The sequence below is a fragment of the Mesoplodon mirus genome (genome assembly GCF_964341445.2).
Source record: "Mesoplodon mirus genome assembly, chromosome: 16".
NCBI lineage: Eukaryota > Metazoa > Chordata > Mammalia > Artiodactyla > Ziphiidae > Mesoplodon > Mesoplodon mirus.
Window position 1 is genome coordinate 8,071,048 of NC_138992.1, and position 21,396 is coordinate 8,092,443.

General features: G+C 51.3%; 1 protein-coding gene across 2 annotated transcripts in view; it reads left to right on the forward strand.

Annotated features, from left to right (window-relative positions):
• NDRG1 (N-myc downstream regulated 1) overlaps positions 1-21,396 on the forward strand; it is a 57,081-nt gene that overhangs the window by 29,675 nt on the left and 6,010 nt on the right. For both annotated transcript variants that reach the window (XM_082600760.1, XM_082600761.1), the window contains 11 exons: positions 115-220; positions 2,191-2,311; positions 5,727-5,789; positions 6,828-6,888; positions 8,233-8,319; positions 10,551-10,607; positions 13,410-13,513; positions 15,064-15,120; positions 16,189-16,240; positions 17,468-17,515; positions 18,633-18,668. In XM_082600760.1, coding sequence (XP_082456886.1) covers positions 115-220; positions 2,191-2,311; positions 5,727-5,789; positions 6,828-6,888; positions 8,233-8,319; positions 10,551-10,607; positions 13,410-13,513; positions 15,064-15,120; positions 16,189-16,240; positions 17,468-17,515; positions 18,633-18,668 — 792 coding nt within the window. The remainder of the gene's footprint in view (positions 1-114; positions 221-2,190; positions 2,312-5,726; positions 5,790-6,827; positions 6,889-8,232; positions 8,320-10,550; positions 10,608-13,409; positions 13,514-15,063; positions 15,121-16,188; positions 16,241-17,467; positions 17,516-18,632; positions 18,669-21,396) is intronic.

Consider the following 21,396-nt stretch of genomic DNA (forward strand, 5'->3'; position numbering starts at 1 on the left):
GGAGCTTTCCTCCATCCGCAGTGAGACGTGCGCTGGGTGTCTGCAGGCTGTAATTCCAGCCACACCGTGAGTGCGGGTCCCACATGACAGGCCCGTCTGTCTGTCTCTCCCCAGGAGCAGGACATCGAGACTTTGCATGGCTCCATTCACGTCACACTGTGTGGGACCCCCAAGGGGAACCGACCCGTCATCCTCACCTACCACGACATTGGCATGAACCGTAAGTTCCGAGGAGCCGCGTGTCCTGGGCAAGCAGGTGTCTGCCAGGGTTGGAGGAGAGGACCGCTAGGAAGGGCGGCTGGCAGGGAGTCCGCCTCACCCTCTTTTGCCGGGACTTCCTGGAGCTGTTCTGGGGAGAACTCTTGCCACAGACTGGACGAGCCCGGAAGGCACTGCCTGGGGGCTGGGAGATGCTGGGGACTCAGGAGTCCTCCACCATCAGTCTGTGTGACAGTGACTGCCTTTAATGAAGGCCTACAGTGGTTTTTAGTATCTTCACAGGATTGTGCAACCTTCAGCACAATCCAGTTTAGAACATTTTTATTATTCTGAAAAGAAGTTCTGTTCTCTTATCTATCGCCCCCCAATCTCCCATACCCCCAGCCCCGGGCCACCACTAGTCTGCTTTCTGTCTCTAAGATCTGCCGATTCTGGACACTTTTTATCAATGGAATCACACAACGTGTGGTCTTTCGTGACTGGCTTCTTTCGTCATGTTTTCAAGGTACGTCGGCATTGTGCCACCGTATATCAGCACATTATTCTCTTTTGCTGAATGATATTCCATTGTGTGGATACAACACGCTTTATTTGTGTATCGTCATTTAATGAGCATTTGGATTTCCCACCTCTCAACTCTTCTGAATACTGCTGCTATGGATGTTTAGATTGCGAATTCTTAAGATTACCAGGAAGTGTTCCCAAATGTGGGTTTTTCACAAATGGGACTGGAATAAGATCTACTTAGTATTACAATTACACAGAACAGAAATGCTTCTGTGATGATTCAGAAGGCGCTTATGGCCCTTCCTGGTCCAGTGCGTATTGCGAGCTGGATGCTTGCTTGATTTTTGATTAACAGATGGACTGAATGACATTGTTTTTCCAACAGCTTATTAATACCTCGAGGCTGCGAATGATGTCAGTCACTGAAAACCATTTTTCTCCTTCACTCTCACTTTTATCTCTCTTCCCCCCCCCCATATGCCCCCTTGTAACCATTATGTACCAGATCCGATGCTAGGTACTTTGATATATACCACCTTATTCCACTGACTCTGATGAGGACATGGAATTGTATTTGGTGGTGTTACTCCTCCATTGTTAGAATACAGTAAGTGCTGTAACAAAAGACCCAAGGCCTCTGTGGCTTAACATGATATATGTTTAGTTCTCACTGGTGTAACAACTCAGTGGACATTCTGTGGGACACCTTCCATGTGGTGATTCAGGGACCCAGGCCCTTTCTAGCTGTGACTCCACCGTCCCCTGGAGCCTCCGAGGCTTCTGTTGGCTCCTCCACACCTGGCAGTCATGAAAGAAAGAGGAGAGAAACCTAGAGGATTGGGTGGCAGGTGTTATGAGGAAATGGGGAGCCTCACATGCTATTGGCTAGAATCTGATCACACGACTGCCTCTGGTTGTAAGGGAGGCTGGGAAATGTAGTCCAGAAGTGTGTCCTGGAAGAAAAGGGAAGTGTTTTGGTGACCAGCTGGCCATCTTTGCCTCAGCAATTAGGAGGCTCATCCAAGCCCACGTAAGAGTGGTCCTCCTTGTTTGAAAATCCTGTGTGCCCTGGCTAGTATCCCTGAGGTGAGGGTTTAGGAGACCTAGAGAGAAAGAGAGTGTCAGTGGGGCAACCCCACCTCATACGAGGACCATCACGGCCACGACTGTTGGAGGAAGAAGCAGGAGCTGGAATGGGATCCCCTCCCAGCGCTGCCTGGAAGTTTATGTCATCCGCCAGCATAGGCAGGAGAGTTTACTGACCGTCTCCACTTGCACACCCACTCCCTTGCCCCGTGACTTATTCTTGCTTTTTATCACCAGAGGAAAGTGGGAAAGAAAATGTAGCCATTCTTTCTTGAAAGTTCCTTCCCCCTGCTGTGTAGGCATGAAACCAACAGAATGAATACAGACTTTATTCTCTCCTAACTTCTTCCTGTTCTCTCTCCCGTGCCTGTTCTCCAGACAAAACCTGCTATAACCCCCTCTTCAACTCCGAGGACATGCAGGAGATCACCCAGCACTTTGCTGTCTGCCACGTGGACGCCCCCGGCCAGCAGGACAGTGCTGCATCCTTCCCCACGGGGTAAGAGGAGGGAGCCTCGGGCCCCAGCACAGGGAAAGGAAAGCCCTGCAGGGTGGGAACAGGTGGTGGGAGGAGGCATGCGTCAGGCTTTTAAGGTTTCTTTTTTAATTGTAGTAAAATATATATAACCTAAATTTTACCGTTTTTAACCATTTGTAAGTATATGGTTCACTGACATTAAATACATTCACGTTGTGGTGCAGCCATCACCACCATTATCTCCAGGACCTTTTAATTAGCCTAAACTGAACACCCATAACCATCAATCAATAGCTCCCCGACCTTCAACCCTCCAGACACCCTGTCCCCACCCCACCACAGCAGCCCAGCTAGGCTGGCTTTTTACTAGGGGTACATGGCCCGGACAGGACTGAAGTGGAAGAGGGTCTTGACAAGATGAAATAGTTAGGAGAAAGATCTAGAAAGTTGGGAAGAAAAATAGAGACCATAATTGGAAATGATGTTGATGAAGTATGTCCTGTGGGCCAGACTTAATCGTCTTTATGTACAAATGTCATTTGTATTTAATCCTTACATGGCCGGTGCCGGTAGCTCCATTCTCTGGATGGAAAAACTGAGGCATGGAGGGGTTAACTGCCTTGCTCAAGCTCACGCAGCTGGTTTAATTGGGGGGTGGGGGTGTCGGGTTTGAGCCCAGTCTGCTGGCTCTGAGACTCAAACTCTCTTTGGAACACCAGGCTGCCTTGATCCCGGGTGTCTACACTGCCTGCTCTTCCCCAGTGCGTGGCTGGTGTGGGCTTCAGCTCTCGTTGTGAGGCTGGGGGCAGGCTTACCGAGGGCACTGGACAGTCAGGGTCACGTGGGGGTGGCAGACCTCTCGGAGACCCCTCACCGTGCTGTAATTCAACCAAGGTGGGACCAGGTTCTTGGGTTTAAAGTCTGCCAAAGAGGTCTTCTTGGTATCACAAAGAGATCTTTTTTGTTAGTGTTCTGAAAAATCCTTAATCATTAATCTTTATCAGAGAGGAAGGAAAGGGATGCCCAGACATACGTTAAAAGAGTTCAAAGCTTCTTAATACAGCAGCAGATTAAGCGTCTGTCTGTATATCCATCTTTGCTTGGACAAATTGTTTGAAAGACTTGGGGTAACCCAGTGACTCTCAGCTCCCCACGGGGAGATTTTAAAAATATTCTGAAACCTGGGCCCTGCTCTCAGGAATTTTCATTCAGTTGACCCGGAGGCCAAGGCGCAGGGTATTTGTTCCCCTAAGTTACCAGGCGATTCCAGCGTGTGGCTGGTGGGACCCACTGTCTGAGTGGGGTCCGGCGTGGTCAGGGGTCTCCTAGGCCCCCCAGGGTGCACCCCCCTCATCCTGAGGCTGAGACGGCAAAGCAGGGATAGGGGCCCCTGGCCGGGTCACTCCCGGCTCTGGAGTCAACTTTCTACACATGGGGCCTCATGAGTAGAATCCTTTTGCCTACTGGCTGTGTACCCACCCCCCAAGAGCAGTGAGGAAAGAAGCTGTGGAGTTAGGTGTCTCCCCAACTCTCACCGTTTGGGGGCTGTTGGCTCCAAACCGAGCCGTGGCCATTTCAGAAAGACAACGGCTTCATTGATGTGTAGCCCCGCCAACCAGGGTCTTCCTGGCTCTTTCCCTTTTGCACATGCTGGTCCCCCTGCCTAGAGTGTTCCCTACACTCTTCAGTCCTCAAGCTCCCCCCAACCCACGTCCCCTTCAATGGCACTTCTTCCAAGAAGCCCTCCACTTGGTCAGAACAGATCTCGCTGTTTCAGCCTCCCGCTCTCAGCACCTTCCCCTCCCCGGTGGTCGCCACTGTCATGAGTTAGCGTATTTGTTTCTGCTGACTTGCCCCCCGGCTCCTGCATGGGACAGTGTCTGCTCTGCTCACGTGGGTTCCCGTTGCCTCGCCAGAAGCCTGGCATGAGAAAGGCCCAACAACTCCTCTATTGAAAGGACTCCTTCCTGCCTGCTCTGATTCCTGAGCCCCGAAGTTGGCATTGTGGAATGCCTTCTAGTGGGTGTCAGCGCCCCTCCCCGCAGCACCTAGACCGAGTAGGTATTGTGAGGCATCTTGATGGCTCCCCCAGGGACCTGCCTCCAGGATCACGGGACATTCGGAGAAGCTGGCTCCTAACACAGCGTGCCGTGTGGACTCACTTTCCATAAAACGGGCCAGACTCCCTGATGACAGCCAAGACCTTGGTGAAAAGGACAAATCTTTGAGTTCCTTCCAGGAAGATGGGAAAGGAAATGTGCTAGAACTCTGGCCAGGGGTGTAGGCACCTGGCCGGGCGTAGGCTCTAGGGCTTCTTTCTGGAAATTCAAGGCAGGTGAGCATACACTTGCTTCTGGAGAGGCAGAGGGAACAGCATGTGCAAAGGTCAAGAGGAGATCCAGTCTAGAAATGGTAGATAATCTGGAAGGAGAACCTGCTGGCCAAGAAGGATCCAGCCTGGGACGTGGCTTCGTGTAGTGCCAGAGGTGGGCCTCTGCTGTCCCCATTGGAAAGGTGGGCACAGTGGGAACAAGAGACCCTTTCCAGGCCCTGCTAAGGAGTTGATGATGGGAAACTGTTGTTTCCTGCAAAGGGGAAGCCCTCGCCTTAATGTACAGACCCAGGCAGCCTGCAGGCTCCCTGATCGCCCAGTGTGAGTCCTCACCACTGTCACCCTCCTCAGTTCCTGCTGTCATGGGCCAGTTCTGAACAGAGAGGAGATCCCCCAGCCCTCTGTAAACAGGAGGAGTGGTCCCGGAAAATGTGTGAGTCGAGGCATCCCTGTGCCTTAAAATCGCCCTGGGTATCCATTTCCCGAAGCCACTGTGTCCAGCCAATCAGGGTGGGTTTGCCTTCTCTGCCTTGTCTCCCAGTCTTCTTCTCAAGCATCTCTTGGGGAGAGGAGATGAGAGGGAGGGGCTTCCCCAAGGTCAGGAGGGCTTCACGGGAGGGCTTCCAGGAGGCCTCCTTTGGGAAGGTAAGTGAGTACATGGGCCTTGAAATCCTGAGAGCTCCAAATCCCTGCTTGTCTGTGAAGCCAAGTCACTTATCTCTTAGGCTTAATGGTATTTACAATCTTTATATGAGGGAAATCATAGCAACCTCATAGACTAGTTGTAAAGATTAAATGAGCTTACAATGCTCATCAAATGCTTGTTGTGGGACCTGGAACATAGGAAGCGGTTTGTAAAGGGTCACTTTACAAAGTAAAAGGTAGGGGAATTGGAATGGAGAGCATCCTTGCTCAGAGGAGCAGGCTGCGTACACGGTGGGGTGCTCGGAATGGGGGCCACCGGAAGGGACTAGACTGGGGCGTCTGGGTGAACAGGGCGGTTTGTTGCACGGTCCCCGCCTATCAAGTGTGTTTTCGTTTGCACTGTTCATTTCCGCCGGGGTCCCGGCGTTTGTTAACTGCCTCTGCATGGCCTCTCCCAAGGTACATGTACCCCTCCATGGACCAGCTGGCGGAAATGCTGCCCGGAGTCCTTCACCAGTTTGGGTAAGAGTGAGGGATCCACCCTGCCACCAGCTTGCAGAGAAGGGTGATCTCTAGCTTCTGCCTCTCCTGGGGTCTTGATCTGGCCCCAGCACTGAAATCTAGGTTAATGCTTAAAGATCAGGGAGGAAATCAGCTTGTTACACTCTGCAGACACTGTTTTTCATGCAGTCTCTTTTTTTTTTTTTTTTTTTTTTTTTTTTTTTTGCTGTATGCGGGCCTCTCACTGCTGTGGCCTCTCCCGTTGTGGAGCACAGGCTCCGGACACACAGGCTCTGCGGCCATGGCTCGCGGGCCCAGCCGCTGCGCGGCATGTGGGATCTTCCGGGATAGGGGCACGAACCCGTGTCCCCTGCATCGGCAGGCGGACTCTCAACCACTGCGCCACCAGGGAAGCCCTTCATGCAGTCTCTTTACTCCCATCTGCCTCTTGCAAGGCGGGCTTTTCTCCTCGAGTCAAAATCCATCACCCGATGACAGCCACTCCACCCATCCTTTCCTCACCTCTCTTCTTTTATTGCTTTCTCTTTCCCATGGAACATTCTGGAATAGGGTTGCCTGAACCCTCAACGTCTCCCTCCAGGCCTTTATTTCTTCAGGGCTCAAGGAAACTTCTTAGTGGAGCCTTTTGTACGATGATAACACCTCCATGTTCTTGCCCAATTCATTTTCATTCCAAGTTTTAGAATCCAAAATAAAGCTGAAGAGCAGGAAAAAGCAGTTTGGTAACTAGGCCTTCCTGTAAATGACAGCGGGGCTGTCAGAGCCTGTCCACGGTCGGGAGAGGAGTGAGGGAAAGGCAGGGTCTTTCCAAGGTCATGGTCTTCTGTCCAGACATAAAGCATGATGCATTGCAGGTCCTGCAGGGCACGTATGGCAGCGTGGTCCCACTTTGTCTAGCCTGCCAGCCACCCTCAGCGATGCCCATGACACACCCTTGGGAAGATGAGGTTCCTCAGGGCAAGGGGCGGGGAAGGTTTTCAAAGGGCGCTTCCCATCACTCACTCCTTCTGGGACATGAATTTTTATTTCTCCTTCCAGACTGAAAAGCATCATTGGCATGGGAACCGGAGCGGGTGCCTACATCCTCACTCGATTTGCTGTGAGTTCTTTCATTAAAAAAAAAAAAAACACCTCTCTCTCTCTATGCACAATATATATATGTTTTAAAGAAAATTAATTCAAGATTAAGGAAGAAGATTAGAAAAGCACCAAAAAAAAAAAACTCCCCAAAGGGAAAAAGAAATGATTATATTTCTTTTGAAATGAAATGAAATAATTCCATTTCCCAAAGGAGAGCCACAGTGCACTTCGGAGGACGTGGTCCAGAGTTACCTATGCACGTGAGGTGTGTGGGTGTGCACTCATGTACACACCAGCAGCTCTTTCACTTCACTGAAATGCCGCACGAGACATGTTCTTTTTTTTTTTTCTTTTTTTTTGCGGTATGCGGGCCTCTCACTGTTGTGGCCTCTCCCGTTGCGGAGCACAGGCTCCGGATGCGCAGGCCCAGCGGCCATGGCTCACGGGCCCAGCCGCTCTGCGGCATGTGGGATCCTCCCAGACCGGGGCACGAACCCGTATCCCCTGCATCGGCAGGCGGACTCTCAACCACTGCGCCACCAGGGAGGCCCGAGACATGTTCTTTTATCATCCTCTTTGCTCGCTTTGCAGTGATTGTGGCCAGGTCCTCATGTCACTGAGCACTCTACTGTGCTACTTCTTTGTGATAGCTGCACAGTTTTTGTAGTCAGGGAACTCTTGGACCCCGACTAATTCTAAACTAATCAGAGATATATGTGTTAACATGACAGATGTCACTTATATTACTAGGGGTCCAGGTCAGCTGCTGCTGGGTCCTTTGTATCCTTATCAAACATTTGTTTCAAGATGCAGTGATGCTCATTTTATTCAGCCATATGTAATCTGATGGCCTGTTATTTGCTGGACTTTGCTAGAGGTTAGGCATGCTGGCACGAATACAAAATGGTCTGGCTGTCTAGGCTCTGAGCAGATAAAATAAGGTCTCAACTGTATCTTAGGTCTCTATCTCCATATCTCTGAGAAGTAATAGAATTCTTACTGATTACTGAAGAGCTGATTAACTTGTCTGATTTATGAGGTCCATGGTATGTTGTACCCATTTCACAGCTAGGGAAGCTGAGGGGCAGCCGTGTGAAGTGACTTGTCCCACATAGGTCTGCCAAGCACATGTGCTCCTACTTCTCCTATGGTTTCCTCTTTCCCTTCTCTCAGGAACCCCATTTAGTGTCTACTAAGCTGGAACCTTGGTTTTGGAAGGGGGGCAGTGTCGAGAGCAGCAGCCTGCTCTGGGGGTCCACACGGGTCCTCTTCTGGTACTTTTCTCAGTCTTTGGTTTGACGTTAAAGTTCACAGGCTCTCAGATGGCTAGGTTGTCTCTCTCACTTCGTGTCTCCAATTGCAGCTGAACAACCCCGAGATGGTGGAGGGCCTCGTCCTCATCAACGTGAACCCTTGTGCAGAAGGCTGGATGGACTGGGCCGCCTCCAAGGTGAGGCTGGGGGCCTGGGTCGGGCAGGGGGTGTCCCAGTCTGCAGAGGGGCAGGTGTGCCTGACTCTGACTGGAGCACAAAATGCAAGAGACCTCTCCTAGCCCCACCCCTTCACCACCCCCAGCAAAGAAGGCAGCTTTCCTCCGCCTGGCTTTGGGTAGTGAATATGACCTCAGCCACGTGCCATTCAGATCTCAATAGGACACTGCTGTCCAAGCCAGCGATACCAGTGGGACATGGGTCCCGAGCCAGCTTTGATAAGGACAGCCTGGGTTAAGAAGTGTTCGCTGGGGACTTAGCATATGTGGGGCTTAGATCAAGATGCTGAGAATAAAAAGATGAACAAGACAAATGCCTGTCACCCCAGTCACCTACATATTATTAATGAAAAAGAAATAACGTATCTGGTACTGATTCTATGCCACTTAACTTTACGATAATAATAATTAGCTAACAAGTGTTGAATGTTTATCAAGTTCTCTTTCTACTCTCCGTGGCTATACCTGCATGACCTCATTCAATCCTCAGTCACTCCAGGAGTGGGGATTGTTATAATCATTTTACAGAGGAGGAAACTGAGGGTCGCAGGGGTTAGGAAGCTGTCTAGGGCCGCACAGAGCCAGGCAGTGGGAGGACTGGGGCCGAACAAGATCCCTTGGACTCTGTGGTCCTTGGAATCACCTCTGAGCTGGGCTCACCGCTGGCCCCGTCTCTCCATCAGCAGGTGTCAAATGCCCGCCGAGACCCAAGCACCGCAGGTCTGGGAATGCAGAGCTAGCAGGACACATCCCTGGCTGGGGAAAGGGCCTGAGCTGTCTCAGGAAGCTGTGCTCTGGCTGGGTTCCTTGTTTTATCTTTTAAAGAGATTATTGTTTTTTTTCATAAAGGCCCCAGTATTTGCCAAGGAGAGGGGGAAGCCATTCCAACTCTAACAGGACAAAGACTTTCAAGCCGGGGTGATCCTGGCTTCTCATTTTGAGTGTGTTTTTGCCAAGTTTGGGACGGCTGTTGGGGACAGGGGGTTTGAAGGGGTCCCCCCTCCCCCTACTTCCCACCCCATCCTGGCCACTGTGATACTTCATTTCTTCCTGGAACATTCCGCCAGGATGAGGGAGCCCTTTCCTCCCACCGGTGTGCTATTCAGGAGTGGAACACACTCCCTGTTTTTTATTTTGTTTTCCAGCAAAGGGAATGGCACTGCGGTCGGCCAGTTTGGCTTCTTGGTAGCTGTTCTGAGCCAGACATGGGGGCTGGGACGTTGACCGCTGGCTAAAGTGGAGCCTGAGGGCTGTTTGGGGGGTTTTAGTATTTGCACCGTATCTTTCCTTTCCAGCCCCAGCCTCTCTTGGGGGTCTAGTGTGTGTCAGGCACTGGGGTCTGATCCTGTGACATGTGTAGTTGCCATGTGTAACCCTCACCTTGGCCTTGTGAGTCTGAAGCTCCTGGCATCCTGGTTACAGATGAGAGGTCTGAGGTCCAGTGGCTCTGCTACTCTCCCAGGGCCACACAGCTAGGAGGTGGCAGATGGGTCAGCCTAGGTCCCCCAGGCCTAGAGCTTCTCTCCCCTGTGGGTTCCTGCCTGACACTGAAGTTGGTCAACACACATTTGTGGAGCTTCTGCTGTATGCCTAGCATTTACAGAGCTCTCACTGTGTACCTAGCATTTATGGAGCTTCTGCTGCACGCCTAGCATTTATGGAGCTCCTGCTGTATGCCTAGCATTTATGGAGCTCCTGCGGTATACCTAGCATGGACGGTGGGAGCAGGTAGAGAAGAGAAGGTCAGTATCTTCAGAGAGAGGAAACTGGCTTAAGAGGGAAAATCTAGAGGATGATATAGAAATGATAGTTTGAGGTAAGCAGATCCTGGCGTGTAGACTGGGAGCTCAGTGTGTGTTTAGAAGTCACGGACAGGCCCCCCTTACCGAGGACTTGGTGAGCTGAGGCCTGACAAAAGCTGGGAGTATGTGGGGTCTTTGTTCAGACGCATTTTCTCCACATCTCCTGTGCCCCCGGCTCTGAGAGTAAGGAATTGATGACCCTGCCTTCCGGGGCCCCAGGTTCAGTAAGTAACTGGAGACAGGTAACCGCCTTCCCATCAAAGGAGTGTCCTCAGACCTGAGTGCCAGGGGGCCCACACTGCTGCTCCGCCCCCAGGGCAGTGGGATTGGCCTGCCCTTGTCCGGCTACTGTGAACGCCGGCTTTCTAATCCCTGTTTCTGTCCTCCCAGATCTCCGGATGGACCCAAGCCCTTCCAGACATGGTGATGTCTCACCTCTTCGGGAAGGTGAGCAGTGTGGCCTGGCGTTGTGTTGTTCAGTCGTGTGCTGCCAGGCATGTAGAGCGCAGAGACGGTGCAGGAACAGCAAGGGGCCGCTCCGTCTGACCCTCCTGAAATAGCCCAGCGTTACTCATGCACAATTGTCTCGCCATTCCTTCTCTCTTGCTCTCCCTTTAACAGAAGTCTTTTTTTAACAGCTTTGTTGAAGTACAATACACTGCACATATTGAAATTGTACACATTTGACAAATTTTGACATTCTAAAAACCCATGACTGAAGCCATCACAGATGACTAACAAAATACCGTAACCCCCAGAACTTCCCCTGGGATGCTTGGGAATCCTCTCCCTCCTCCTCAGGTAATCTCTGATCTGCTTTGGGTCACTGTAGATTCATTTGCATTTCCTAGATTTTTACGTAAACAGTATCAGTACGTGCTCTTTTATTTTTAAATCTGGCTTCCTTCACTCAACGTTAAGTTATTGTGCGATCCATCCCTGGCATTGGGCGAATCAAGAGTCCGTCCCTTTTTAGTGCTGAGTGGTGTTCTGTGGTACGGGTGTACCAGAGGTTGCTTCTCCACTCACCTGTTGATGGACACTTGGGTTCTTTCCAGTTCTGGGCTCTAACAAAGCCTACAGCAAACACATCCGTGGAATTTGCTGTGTGTCAACCTTGGTCCTAAGGACTCTATGACCCGTATGAGAAGGGCCTTTTATTCCTAGTTATGGATCTATTTTTTTTCCCAGTTGTACATGAGGAAGCTGAGACCAGAGAGGTTGAGTGAGCTGTGTGAGGTCTCACAGCCAGCGAGAGGGGCTGGGACTGGAACCTATGAGTCTCGCTCCAGTGTGGGTTCCGGTAACCATCTGTGCCTCTGCTGGTGCCTGGCTCTCAGACGGGTTGTGGTGCACTTATCCCCACTGAGCATGGGCTGAGCCAGGCCCCTGGCAGCATGCGAGTGGTGTGTGTTTCTACCCTGTCACCCGGCCAGCGTGGCCCCTGACTCTGGCTTTGTACCTCCTGCTGGGCTGGAGGATGTACTGCTCTGATGCAGGGGTCTGATGTGGCCCTCAAGTTGCCCAGCTTGAGGTGACTTGCTCTGCTCACTGTGTGTGGCCTACACACCACTGTTTGCTCCTTAGCTGAAGAGTGTGACCATCTGGTGTGTGACCATATGACACCCAGGGAAGCAGAAGTTTTGCCGGGCTGCTGAAGTGTGCACTGTGTCTGGTCCTTATATTAGTTTCCTGTGGCTGCTCTAACAAAGTACCACAAACTGCGTGGCTTAGAACAACCAAAATATATCCTTTCTCAGTTCTGGGGGCCAGAAGTCTGAAACCGAGTGTTGGCCGGGCCACACTCCTCCAGTGGTACTAGGGGAGGATCCTTCCTTGCTTCTTCCGGCTTCTGGTAGCCTCAGCCTTCCTCGGCTTGTGGGTTCTCACTCCAGTTTCTGCCTCCATCTTTGCACGGCTTTCTCTGTGTCTGTTTCAAACCTCCCTCTGCCTTTCTATTACAAGGACACTCGTCACTGGATTTAGAACCTGCCGGCATAATGCAGGATGACCTCATCTCTGGATCCTTAACTTAAATTACGTCTGCAAAGACCTTTTTTCCAAATAACATTCGCAGAGTCCAGGAATTTGATGTGAAACATGTCCTTGGGGCCACCTTGTAGCCCACTAGAGCCCTCTTTCCTTTCTCATGCTTCTTTTCACGGTTTGCAATACATTTTCTCCACCCTGAGTGTATAATCTGAATCTGACAGCAATATGGGAAAGATCAGAGCCAGCATCTGTATTTTCTTGGAAGAGGGGTGTCAAGTATAGAGTAAGAACTTTGCCTGACTGTTCCCCAAATTACCTGGGGTATATGTTGGTACCCCCGAGTTGCTGCAACTGTGTTTCAATCTGTAACCCCAGCACAGTTCCGCGGACTGTTTTTTTCCTGATGTTTTCTGGGGAAAAGCTGGTCTCTTTGTTGCTTCAGTGACCGTGGACTGTCTTGACACAGCTCAGGGAGACACTGGGCCCCCTTTTCTCCCTCTCGCTCCTGATCTGGTTGTTGTCAATCACATCAGGCCCTTTCGTGAAACCTGTAGCATCCGCTGTTGTACAAATGAGAAACAGAGCAAGCTCATAACTTGTTTCTTTGTCCCAAATCACATTCAAAAAGGAACCAGGGAGAGGGAAGGCTGTGGCCAGCCTTCTGCAAGGGTCTGGCTGGCCCTCCTGGAAATCAAGATTGCCCTTCATTCTGGCACCTTCCTGTTGCATGAGTTGGTTTTGTTTTGCAAACATGAAAAACTTCTTTTCACCTCTCCCCATTAAAAAGAAAATAATAGTAATTGCTAACAGTCGCCTCGATGTTTACTGTTGTCAGTGGGCTTTCCAGAGTGACCAACCTCTGATAAATCCTACAATTTGATGAAGTGGGTGATGTCATCCCCACTCTTTTTTTTAAAAGGGAGCTGAGGCTCAGAGAGGTGAAGCACTCGCCCAGTGAAAGGGCAGTGACGGAGCCAGGAGGACTGACTTCAGATCAAAACTCCTGAAGTCCGAGCCCAGAAGGGCGTGCTTGCTCCTCCAGCTTTGCGTTCCCTCTGTTCCCAGCTGATATTCAGACATCAGTCTGCATCTGTGTGCGGCTTCCGCTTTCCTGAAGGTTCCCCCAGGCTCCATAGCAGGCTGGAATAGGCATTACTGCCTTCACTCCGTAGCTGAATAACCTGAAGAATGGTGAGGGTAGTGAACGGCCCGCGGCCGCGGTTCCCGCGAACGACCTTCTCCCCTCTGTCAATGCAGGAGGAAATGCAGACTAACGTGGAGGTGGTCCACACCTGCCGCCAGCACATCCTGAACGACATGAACCCCGGCAACCTGCACCTGTTCATCAACGTCTACAACAGGTACCAGGACGCCGCTGGGCCACACGATGGCCGCTTGTCAGGCTTATTTTTTAGGTCCGGAACGAACATGGGGCAAGAGAGGAGGGATTGTAAAATTAACATAAGATGCAGCCCCTGAGCAAATCGATGAACAGAACGAGGGTGCCCAGTAAGGGCCCCTGGGAAGTCAGGTGCCTCCTGGAGTTTTGAGTGCTTTGCAAGGAGCTGAACTTCTACTCCAGACCACCAGGGGCACACGCACGAGTGGGAACAGTCACATCGCAAAGGGTTTGCGTCCACGCCTGTGCCAATGCTGAGCCTAAGTAAGGTCCGGGTGTGGGGAGAGCTGAGAGCGAGGGCAGCAAAGCACTGGGGGAGGACGGGAAGAATCCAGGGAGGCTGCTGGGAGACGAAGGAGTCACTCCAAGGATAAGGACACATGAGCATGGCCTTTGGCGAGGGCGCAGCCCTCTTAAGGATACCTGAGTGCTGGTCTGGGGCTCAGCTAGGGGAGGGGACAGTTCGGGGCCACTGGGAGCAGCCAGGGGTTCTGGAATCTCCAGGGAACTCAGCCTGCGGCTCCCACAGAGGGGGCAGGAATAAGCCCCCTGGGCTCTGTGTCTCTCACGTGTTAATCACTGGACTTCATGAAGGGCATTCGTGTCCCTTTCCTCTTACCCTCCACCCAGCCTCTCAGTGCAGGGGGGACTGGTAATGGCCCCAGCGTGTAACCAAAGACACGGAGGCTGAGTGCCCATTTATTCAGAGAGCGCTAAGTGAGGACTGGAGTGGGCAGGCTTTCGGCTGGGCGGTGGGCACCCAGGGGAGACGGGCAACAGCCCCTCGCTGCCCCACATGCTGCAGGGACGAACTGGTGCCTCTGAAAAACGCTATGATGAGGGTGCTCTCACCATCATTTCCTGCTGAGGAAGCGAAGGCACAGAGAGGTTCGGCATCCTGCCCAAGGTCACACAGCTAGGAAACAGAGGAGTGTGATTTGAATGCAGCCGGGCTGGCTCCAGGCTGTGAGCTGGGAAAGGGTGTCTCATGGTGGGAGCTGCCAGGCAGGGAGAGGCTGGTGTCCGTCTGCAGGGGAGAGCAATGGAGCCACACTGGGTACAGTGGGAGACCATGAGAGGGTTTAAAATGAGGGAGTGAAAGGATCAGGTCTGAGTTCTGAAGAGTTGGTTTGGTTACTATGTAGAGGACTCAGAGTTGGGGGCAAGAGTGGGAGTGAGGCTAAGAGAAGAGGCTGGACACCATTCAGGAGGTAGAGGCTCCCACTAGGGGTGGCGGGGAACAGGGACCCTCTGTAGAGGAGGATGCGATTTGTACATAAAAGGAAAAAAGCACATGGGGGACAGTGAGGTGGGGTCCATGAGTCCCGCTGTCTCTGAAGCCACTTCTATGGACCCAGAGAGGCTGGGGTGGGACCTCACACAGCTTGGGATGTAGGTGTGTTTGCCAGAGCGACCAGTGCAGGAGCTCCTGGGGTCGGCTCGGTGGGAGGGGCTTCCTCCAGGGGAGGGTCTGCTGATGTAAATGTGTGTTTGTTTGTTGTTTGTCTGTAGCCGGCGGGACCTGGAGATTGAGCGGCCGATGCCCGGAACCCACACGGTCACCCTGCAGTGAGTTACCCTTCTCTCCTGCACCGTCTCTTTAGCTGTGCTCACCGTTGCTGGCAGCACCTTAGTTCTGAGTTTGGCAGGACTGCCCGGCCTTGTGCTAGGACAGCCCAGTCAGCAAGAACTGCGTGGATTCTGCCCAGGGATTGGGCATGGCCCAGCCTCACTCGTCTTCTCCTTGTGCAGGAATTTGGTTTGTAGGGTGTCCCCGAGAGCTGTGGGGGGGAGCCTTGGACCTCAAACAAGGAATGCTAATAACCACAACTGGACAGAATTTATGCAGCACCTACTCTGTGCCCAATACTGTGTGAGGCTTTGCTTCACAGAGCCTGGAGATGAATAAGACATAGGACCCACCCTGAAGTGCCCTATAAAGCTAGAAGGAAAAGACAGTCGTGGGTACAGCCACCTGGATTCCAACAGTAACAACTATGTCTTTTTTTTTTTTTTTTTTTTTTGCGGTACGCGGGCCTCTCACTGTTGTGGCCTCTCCCGTCGCGGAGCACAGGCTCCGGACGCACAGGCCCAGCGGCCATGGCTCACGGGCTCAGCCGCTCCGCGGCATGTGGGATCTTCCCAGACCGGGGCACGAACCCGTTTCCCCTGCATCGGCAGGCGGACTCTCAACCACTGCGCCACCAGGGAAGCCCAACAACTATGTCTTTTTATAGTTCCTTAAGTGAACTGTATTATTTGACCCCTGAACTCGGCACATGCCATTTTCTTTGTCGGGTGTGTCGTTTTCATCTCTTTTTGATTTGCTGGCAAAATCCTACTCATCCTTCCTTGCGGAGAGGGTGCTTGAGAATAAAACATCAGGGCATAGACATTCTCTGGGTGAAATTCATACTAAGGTGTAAATGACTACTAACTCATTTTTCTCTAAGAATAAAGCAGAGGATAGAGAATGAAGGTAGTAAAAAGAGCCAAAGGTACTGGGGAAAACAAAGTAAATTTTTTTTTTTTTTTTTTTTTTTTTTTTAGAATTCTGGCCCCAGCCTGGCAGGGCTGGGAGCATGAGAATCTGTCAGTGAACCTTGTGTTAACTCCCCCTTGTCTCCCTGCCCCCAGGTGTCCTGCTTTGTTGGTGGTTGGGGACAGTTCTCCTGCTGTGGACGCTGTGGTATGTAGAAATCAACCACTGGTTTCTGTGCTTAACAGTCCAATTCTGGTTACCTTGGTATGAAGTCTCCCTGCCCACCCTCTTCCCCTCCTTTGCTCCCATCAGGGCAAGTGACATCTTCTAGATGCCATATTGGCCTTTAGTCAGAGGGTCCAGCCACCAGCCTCCTTCCCTGGTGACTGCCAGCCCTAGTTGCTTGGCAGTGGGGCCGCTGTCTCCTCTCCCAGGCCCCCTCACCTGCCGATCTGCCTCCCATTGGCTTGTTTATATGGGCGTGTTTCCGCTTGGCTTCCTGGCCAGGAGAGTGTCTGCATGTTTGGGAATCAGGTGGAGCTTTCAGACCTGGTTGGAGCCTGATCATCTGGTTCGGCAGACAGGCATCTGGGGAGCGGGGCTTAGGAAAGGTTTTCTGGCTCATTTCACCCCTTAATTCCCACCTGTGATGTGGTGGAGGCAAAACCAGACTCCATCTTTCCAACACCCCCATAGCCGAGGACACGGGAGACTTGGGGGCTAGTGGGCAGAGTCCTAGAGTAGTGACATGCCTTGTGCAGTAGGCTAGAGCAGGATCAGCAAATGTTCATTTAGTAAAGACCTGGGGTATCCAAATGAACCATGAATTTCTTGCAATCTAGTCCACTGGACATAATCATAAGATGCATCAATAAAGATATATTGTTTACATTAAGGAAGGTGATAACTCTACCATAGGCATTTTGAACATCACAGGTTACAGGTGGGTATTTTGCCCACTTCTCGATGCACTTTTAAGAAGGTCATTGACAAACTGAAGAAAGAAACCATCTTGGTGGATATGATTTCATTTGAAGAATGGTTGTCAGGACTGGGGTTGTTGGATCTAAAGAATTACTGGCAGCAGCTGGTTAAACAAGCCCATTCATTTAGTAGCTGTTTCTGGAGCACCTTCTACATTTTAGCTAATCTTCACAACAGCCCTTTGAAAAAGATATTATCCCCATTTTATTGATGAGGAAACTGAGGCTCAAAGAAGTTAAGTAACTTGTCCAAGGTCACACAGCTAGTGATGGTAGGGCTGGAATTTAAAGCCACTTCTGTTGAATCCCAAAGCCCACATTCTTTCTTCCATGACAGTAGGAATACTGGAGCTCCTGGTGATGGTGGCAGAGTGGCAGGGAGAGGGCGAAAATTCATGACTTTGGCTCCAGGTAGACAATTTGCAAATTTCTTCTCCCTCTTCTTGTCTAGGTGGAGTGCAACTCGAAACTGGACCCAACGAAGACCACTCTTCTCAAGGTACAGGGAAAGTGATGGAGGGTTACATTTGTTCTTTCTCAGAAATCCCTAAGTTTCCTGCAAAATTGAGTTGTGCCTGATTATGGCAAAGCTGGTGGTCAGAAATCACAGAAATGGTGAATTAATATGTCTGTTCACAAACATCTGTTGGGTGCTGGCTGGTAACCCAAGGCTGCAAAGATGAGGGGATCCCTCTCTGGCACCCCAGGAGTTTACGGGCTGCCGGCCATGGTGCTCTGAAGAGGGATAGATAGGAATTGTGTGGGCGGGGCCTGATTCTAGACAGACTCTCCCCACTGCACCACCCTACCCCGCTGAATGGGCCCCTGGAGTTCTGTTGCTGCATTCCCGTTGGGCTGAAGGCTGCCCCAAGTTAGCTGACCTGGAGGCTAGCCCTTGGGATTTAGTCTTGAGACTCTGGGCTACAGGCTGGCCACAGCCCCACTCAGTCTCACCAAGACCTTCCAGTCCTATTTCCCCATCCTCACCTCACTGCCCAAGTGCTCCAGAGCCCTGGGCTTTGGATAAATATTCACACATGCCTGGAATGGCTTTAAGCAGTGATGGCTTTGGGTTTGGTGATTTACTAGCAACTCTGGAAATTATAGCATTTACCAAGGGTGGCCAACCAGGAGCCCCATCAGGCCTGAAGCCTTGAATCCTGCAGCTTCCTTCTGAGGGGTCTTTAAAGAGATTGTGTGTCCAGGGCCTCGTGCAGTGAATGCTTTCTGGTCAGACAGACCCTGGCCAGAATTTTGCAAGTTCCTCAAGTTCTCTCTGGCCCAGTTTCTGCCTCTGAAGTAGGACAGTCGTCCCTTCCAGGGTTTTGGGGGAGCAGAGAAATCATCTACAGGGCCTAGCACAGCGCCAGGCCTGTTGTAAGCTGCAAGTAATGGTTGCCAAGAAGGCAGAGTTTAATGCCGAGACAGATAGTAATCAAAGCAGGCATGCCAGGTGACGCGGGTGTTTCCCCACCTGTATCATGTCCAGGCCCTCCTCAGCAAGGCAGGCCCGGGGCAGGGCAGCGGGCAGAGTGGATGCCCGTTTGGAGCTGGTCCACAGAGCCGGCATCCCCTCCACTGAGGCCTTTGGCACTAACCAGCTTTCTTTCTCCCAGATGGCAGATTGTGGAGGCCTCCCACAGATCTCCCAGGTGAGTTACACCTGTCCCCACTCCCCAGGTGGAGGACATGTGCCTCTGTGACATGTTAACCCCTTTCCCTCACTGCCTGCTGGCCGCCCACCTTGCTATTACCTCTGATGACACATTTGGACCTGTTACCGTTTATAAAAGGCACTTGCACGTCAGGACTTACTTGGTCCTCCCCAGAAGCCCATGTGGAGTAGTTGATGCTGGCATTCACAGGGGTGAAGGGATGTGCCAAGTGGACACAGCTTGGCAGTCATGCACCAGAATCTAGGTGTGCCTGACCCCAAAGACCACAGGTTTCCGCTGGAGCCACAGGCTCCTGGAGCCCAGGGGCAAAGCAGGGAGAGCAGAGAGGAGATGGACCAAAGGGTGTGTTTCTGTGTTTGTGTGTGTGTGTGTGTCTGTGCACGCACATGTGTATATGTGTGTATGTGAGTATGTATATGTATACATGTATGCATGTGTATGTGTGTATGCACATATAAACATATCAATCATTGTAGTGTGTTTGCTGCACAATAACTGTCCCCTCCAAGTCTCCACCCATAAATACCACCCCCCAACCTAACAAGTGAATGAATTTTTATCTCTTCTTATAATTTTCTATCATTACAGTTTTGCACTCTATCTTACTATGAAATATTTTGTGCATTTTGGGTTGTCTTTTCCACCAGACTGTGCCCTGACCCTCTTTCTCCCTCCAGTCCTGAAAGGGACTTCAGAGCTTCAGTAATCCAGCGATTTCTCAATCGGATGTGTGCCTTTTTCTAGCTCTAGGTGCCCCCGCAGTCCTGACAAGTCCCCCTGAGCTCCCTGGGAACCTCCCTTGCAGAGTGAGCAGGCACAAGTGGCCTTGGGTGGCTCTTAACTTCTGTTTCCAGTGCCTCTCTCTGTTCCCACTGGCAAAGAACAAAATATTTTCAACTTTTTATCTGCTGTTGTGTTTTGCCCAGTTGATAGCTGGAGTAGCCAGAGAAGGATGGGATGTCTCAGTTTCTAGAGGGAACAGATGGGTTTCCAGTAGAGCCCTGCTTAGATGTAAATAGGAATTAATACCTGCACACTAGTGACGGAGCCGTTTATCCATCCAGCCCGCTTGACACCGCTACTGAGACAGTGCAGCTTAAGTTGGCTGCAGAGAAGAGGCGCCATTTTTCTTTCCACCTATACTTCCTTCCTTCCTTTATTCCTTTCTCTACTTGAAATGAGAAAAATCTAACTCTATCCACAGTTAAAACACGTTTTATATGTCATGGCAGGAGCTGAGCTAGCCCAGGCACCCAGGAGAGCAGCCCAGTGAGGACCAATAACTGTGTAATCCCTCCTCCTCCTGCCCTTGCAAGTTGGGTGTGTTTTCACAAAGGACGTGTTCCCATCCTTCATTCCATTCAATCCTTGCAACAGTCTTTAGAGGAAGGAAGAGCATGCATTCTATCACAGTCACAGAAGGGGAAACTGAGGCTAACAAATGGGAGAGATTGCCCTTGGTCACCCAGGGGAGCCGAGTTTGGGCCCAGATATTCTCCTTTCCAAGCCTGTCCTCTTGTTTCTGTCCGCCATGTTGAACACAGATGTCCCTGCAACTCTCGTCCCCTTCTTACACTCATCACGTGACCCCTCATCACGAGGCCAATTGCAGCACAGGCTCTTCTTTAAATGTCATTTGGCGCTTTGAGAACAGTGGCAGGAGTTGGTGGAGGTGGGCAGGGACACTCCCGCCCCATGACTGCTCGCCAGTGAAAGGAGAGGGTGTGAGAATAGACCCAGGACATTGCATTTAAGAGTTGGAATTAGGGCTTCCCTGGTGGTGCAGTGGTTGGGAGTCCACCTGCCGATGCAGGGAACACAGGTTCGTGCCCCGGTCCGGGAAGATCCCACGTGCCACGGAGCGGCTGGGCCCGTGAGCCATGGCTGCTGAGCCTGCGCGTCCAGAGCCTGTGCTCCGCAGCAGGAGAGGCCACAACAGTGAGAGGCCCGCGTACCACAAAAAAAAAAAAAAAAAAAAAGACTTGGAATTAATTAGCCTGTGAATAAATATGGCCTTCGCCTCCCGTTTAGATTAAATTTTTGAGTATAATTGGCAGAACTGGGTGTGTTCTCAGCATTCCCAACTCATTTTACTTAAAGTAGCCCAGTTGATTGATTGATTTGTCTGTCCACCTATCCATCTATCCATCCATCCATCCATTCATCTGTTCTTCCTTCTTTCCATCTTTTTCTTTCCTTCCACCCATACAGCCTTTCTTCTTTATGTCCATCCATCCTTTCTTTTTTTTTTTGTGGTACGCGGGCCTCTCAGTGTTGTGGCCTCTCCCATTGCAGAGCACAAGCTCCAGATGCGCAGTCTCAGCGGCCATGGCTCACGGGCCCAGCCGCTCCACGGCATGCGGGATCTTCCCGGACTGGGGCACGAACCTGTGTCCCCTGCATCGGCAGGTGGACTCTCAACCACTGTGCCACCAGGGAAGCCCCATCCTTTCTTTTCATTAATCTGTCCATCATCCTCCCTTCCTTCTTTCCTTCCTTCTTTCCATCCATCTTTTTTCATTTTCATCTATCCATTTATCCACCATCCTTTCATCCAGCCAGCCAGCCAGCCAGCCTGCTACTGAGGCTGAGAGTAAACTGTTATGGGGTTTGGAAAGCCCTGGGTTAATATACAAGACCACTGATGAATCATAAGACCTTGGACGGATTATTTATCTCTCCAAGTCTGCTGAGCTGTGAAATA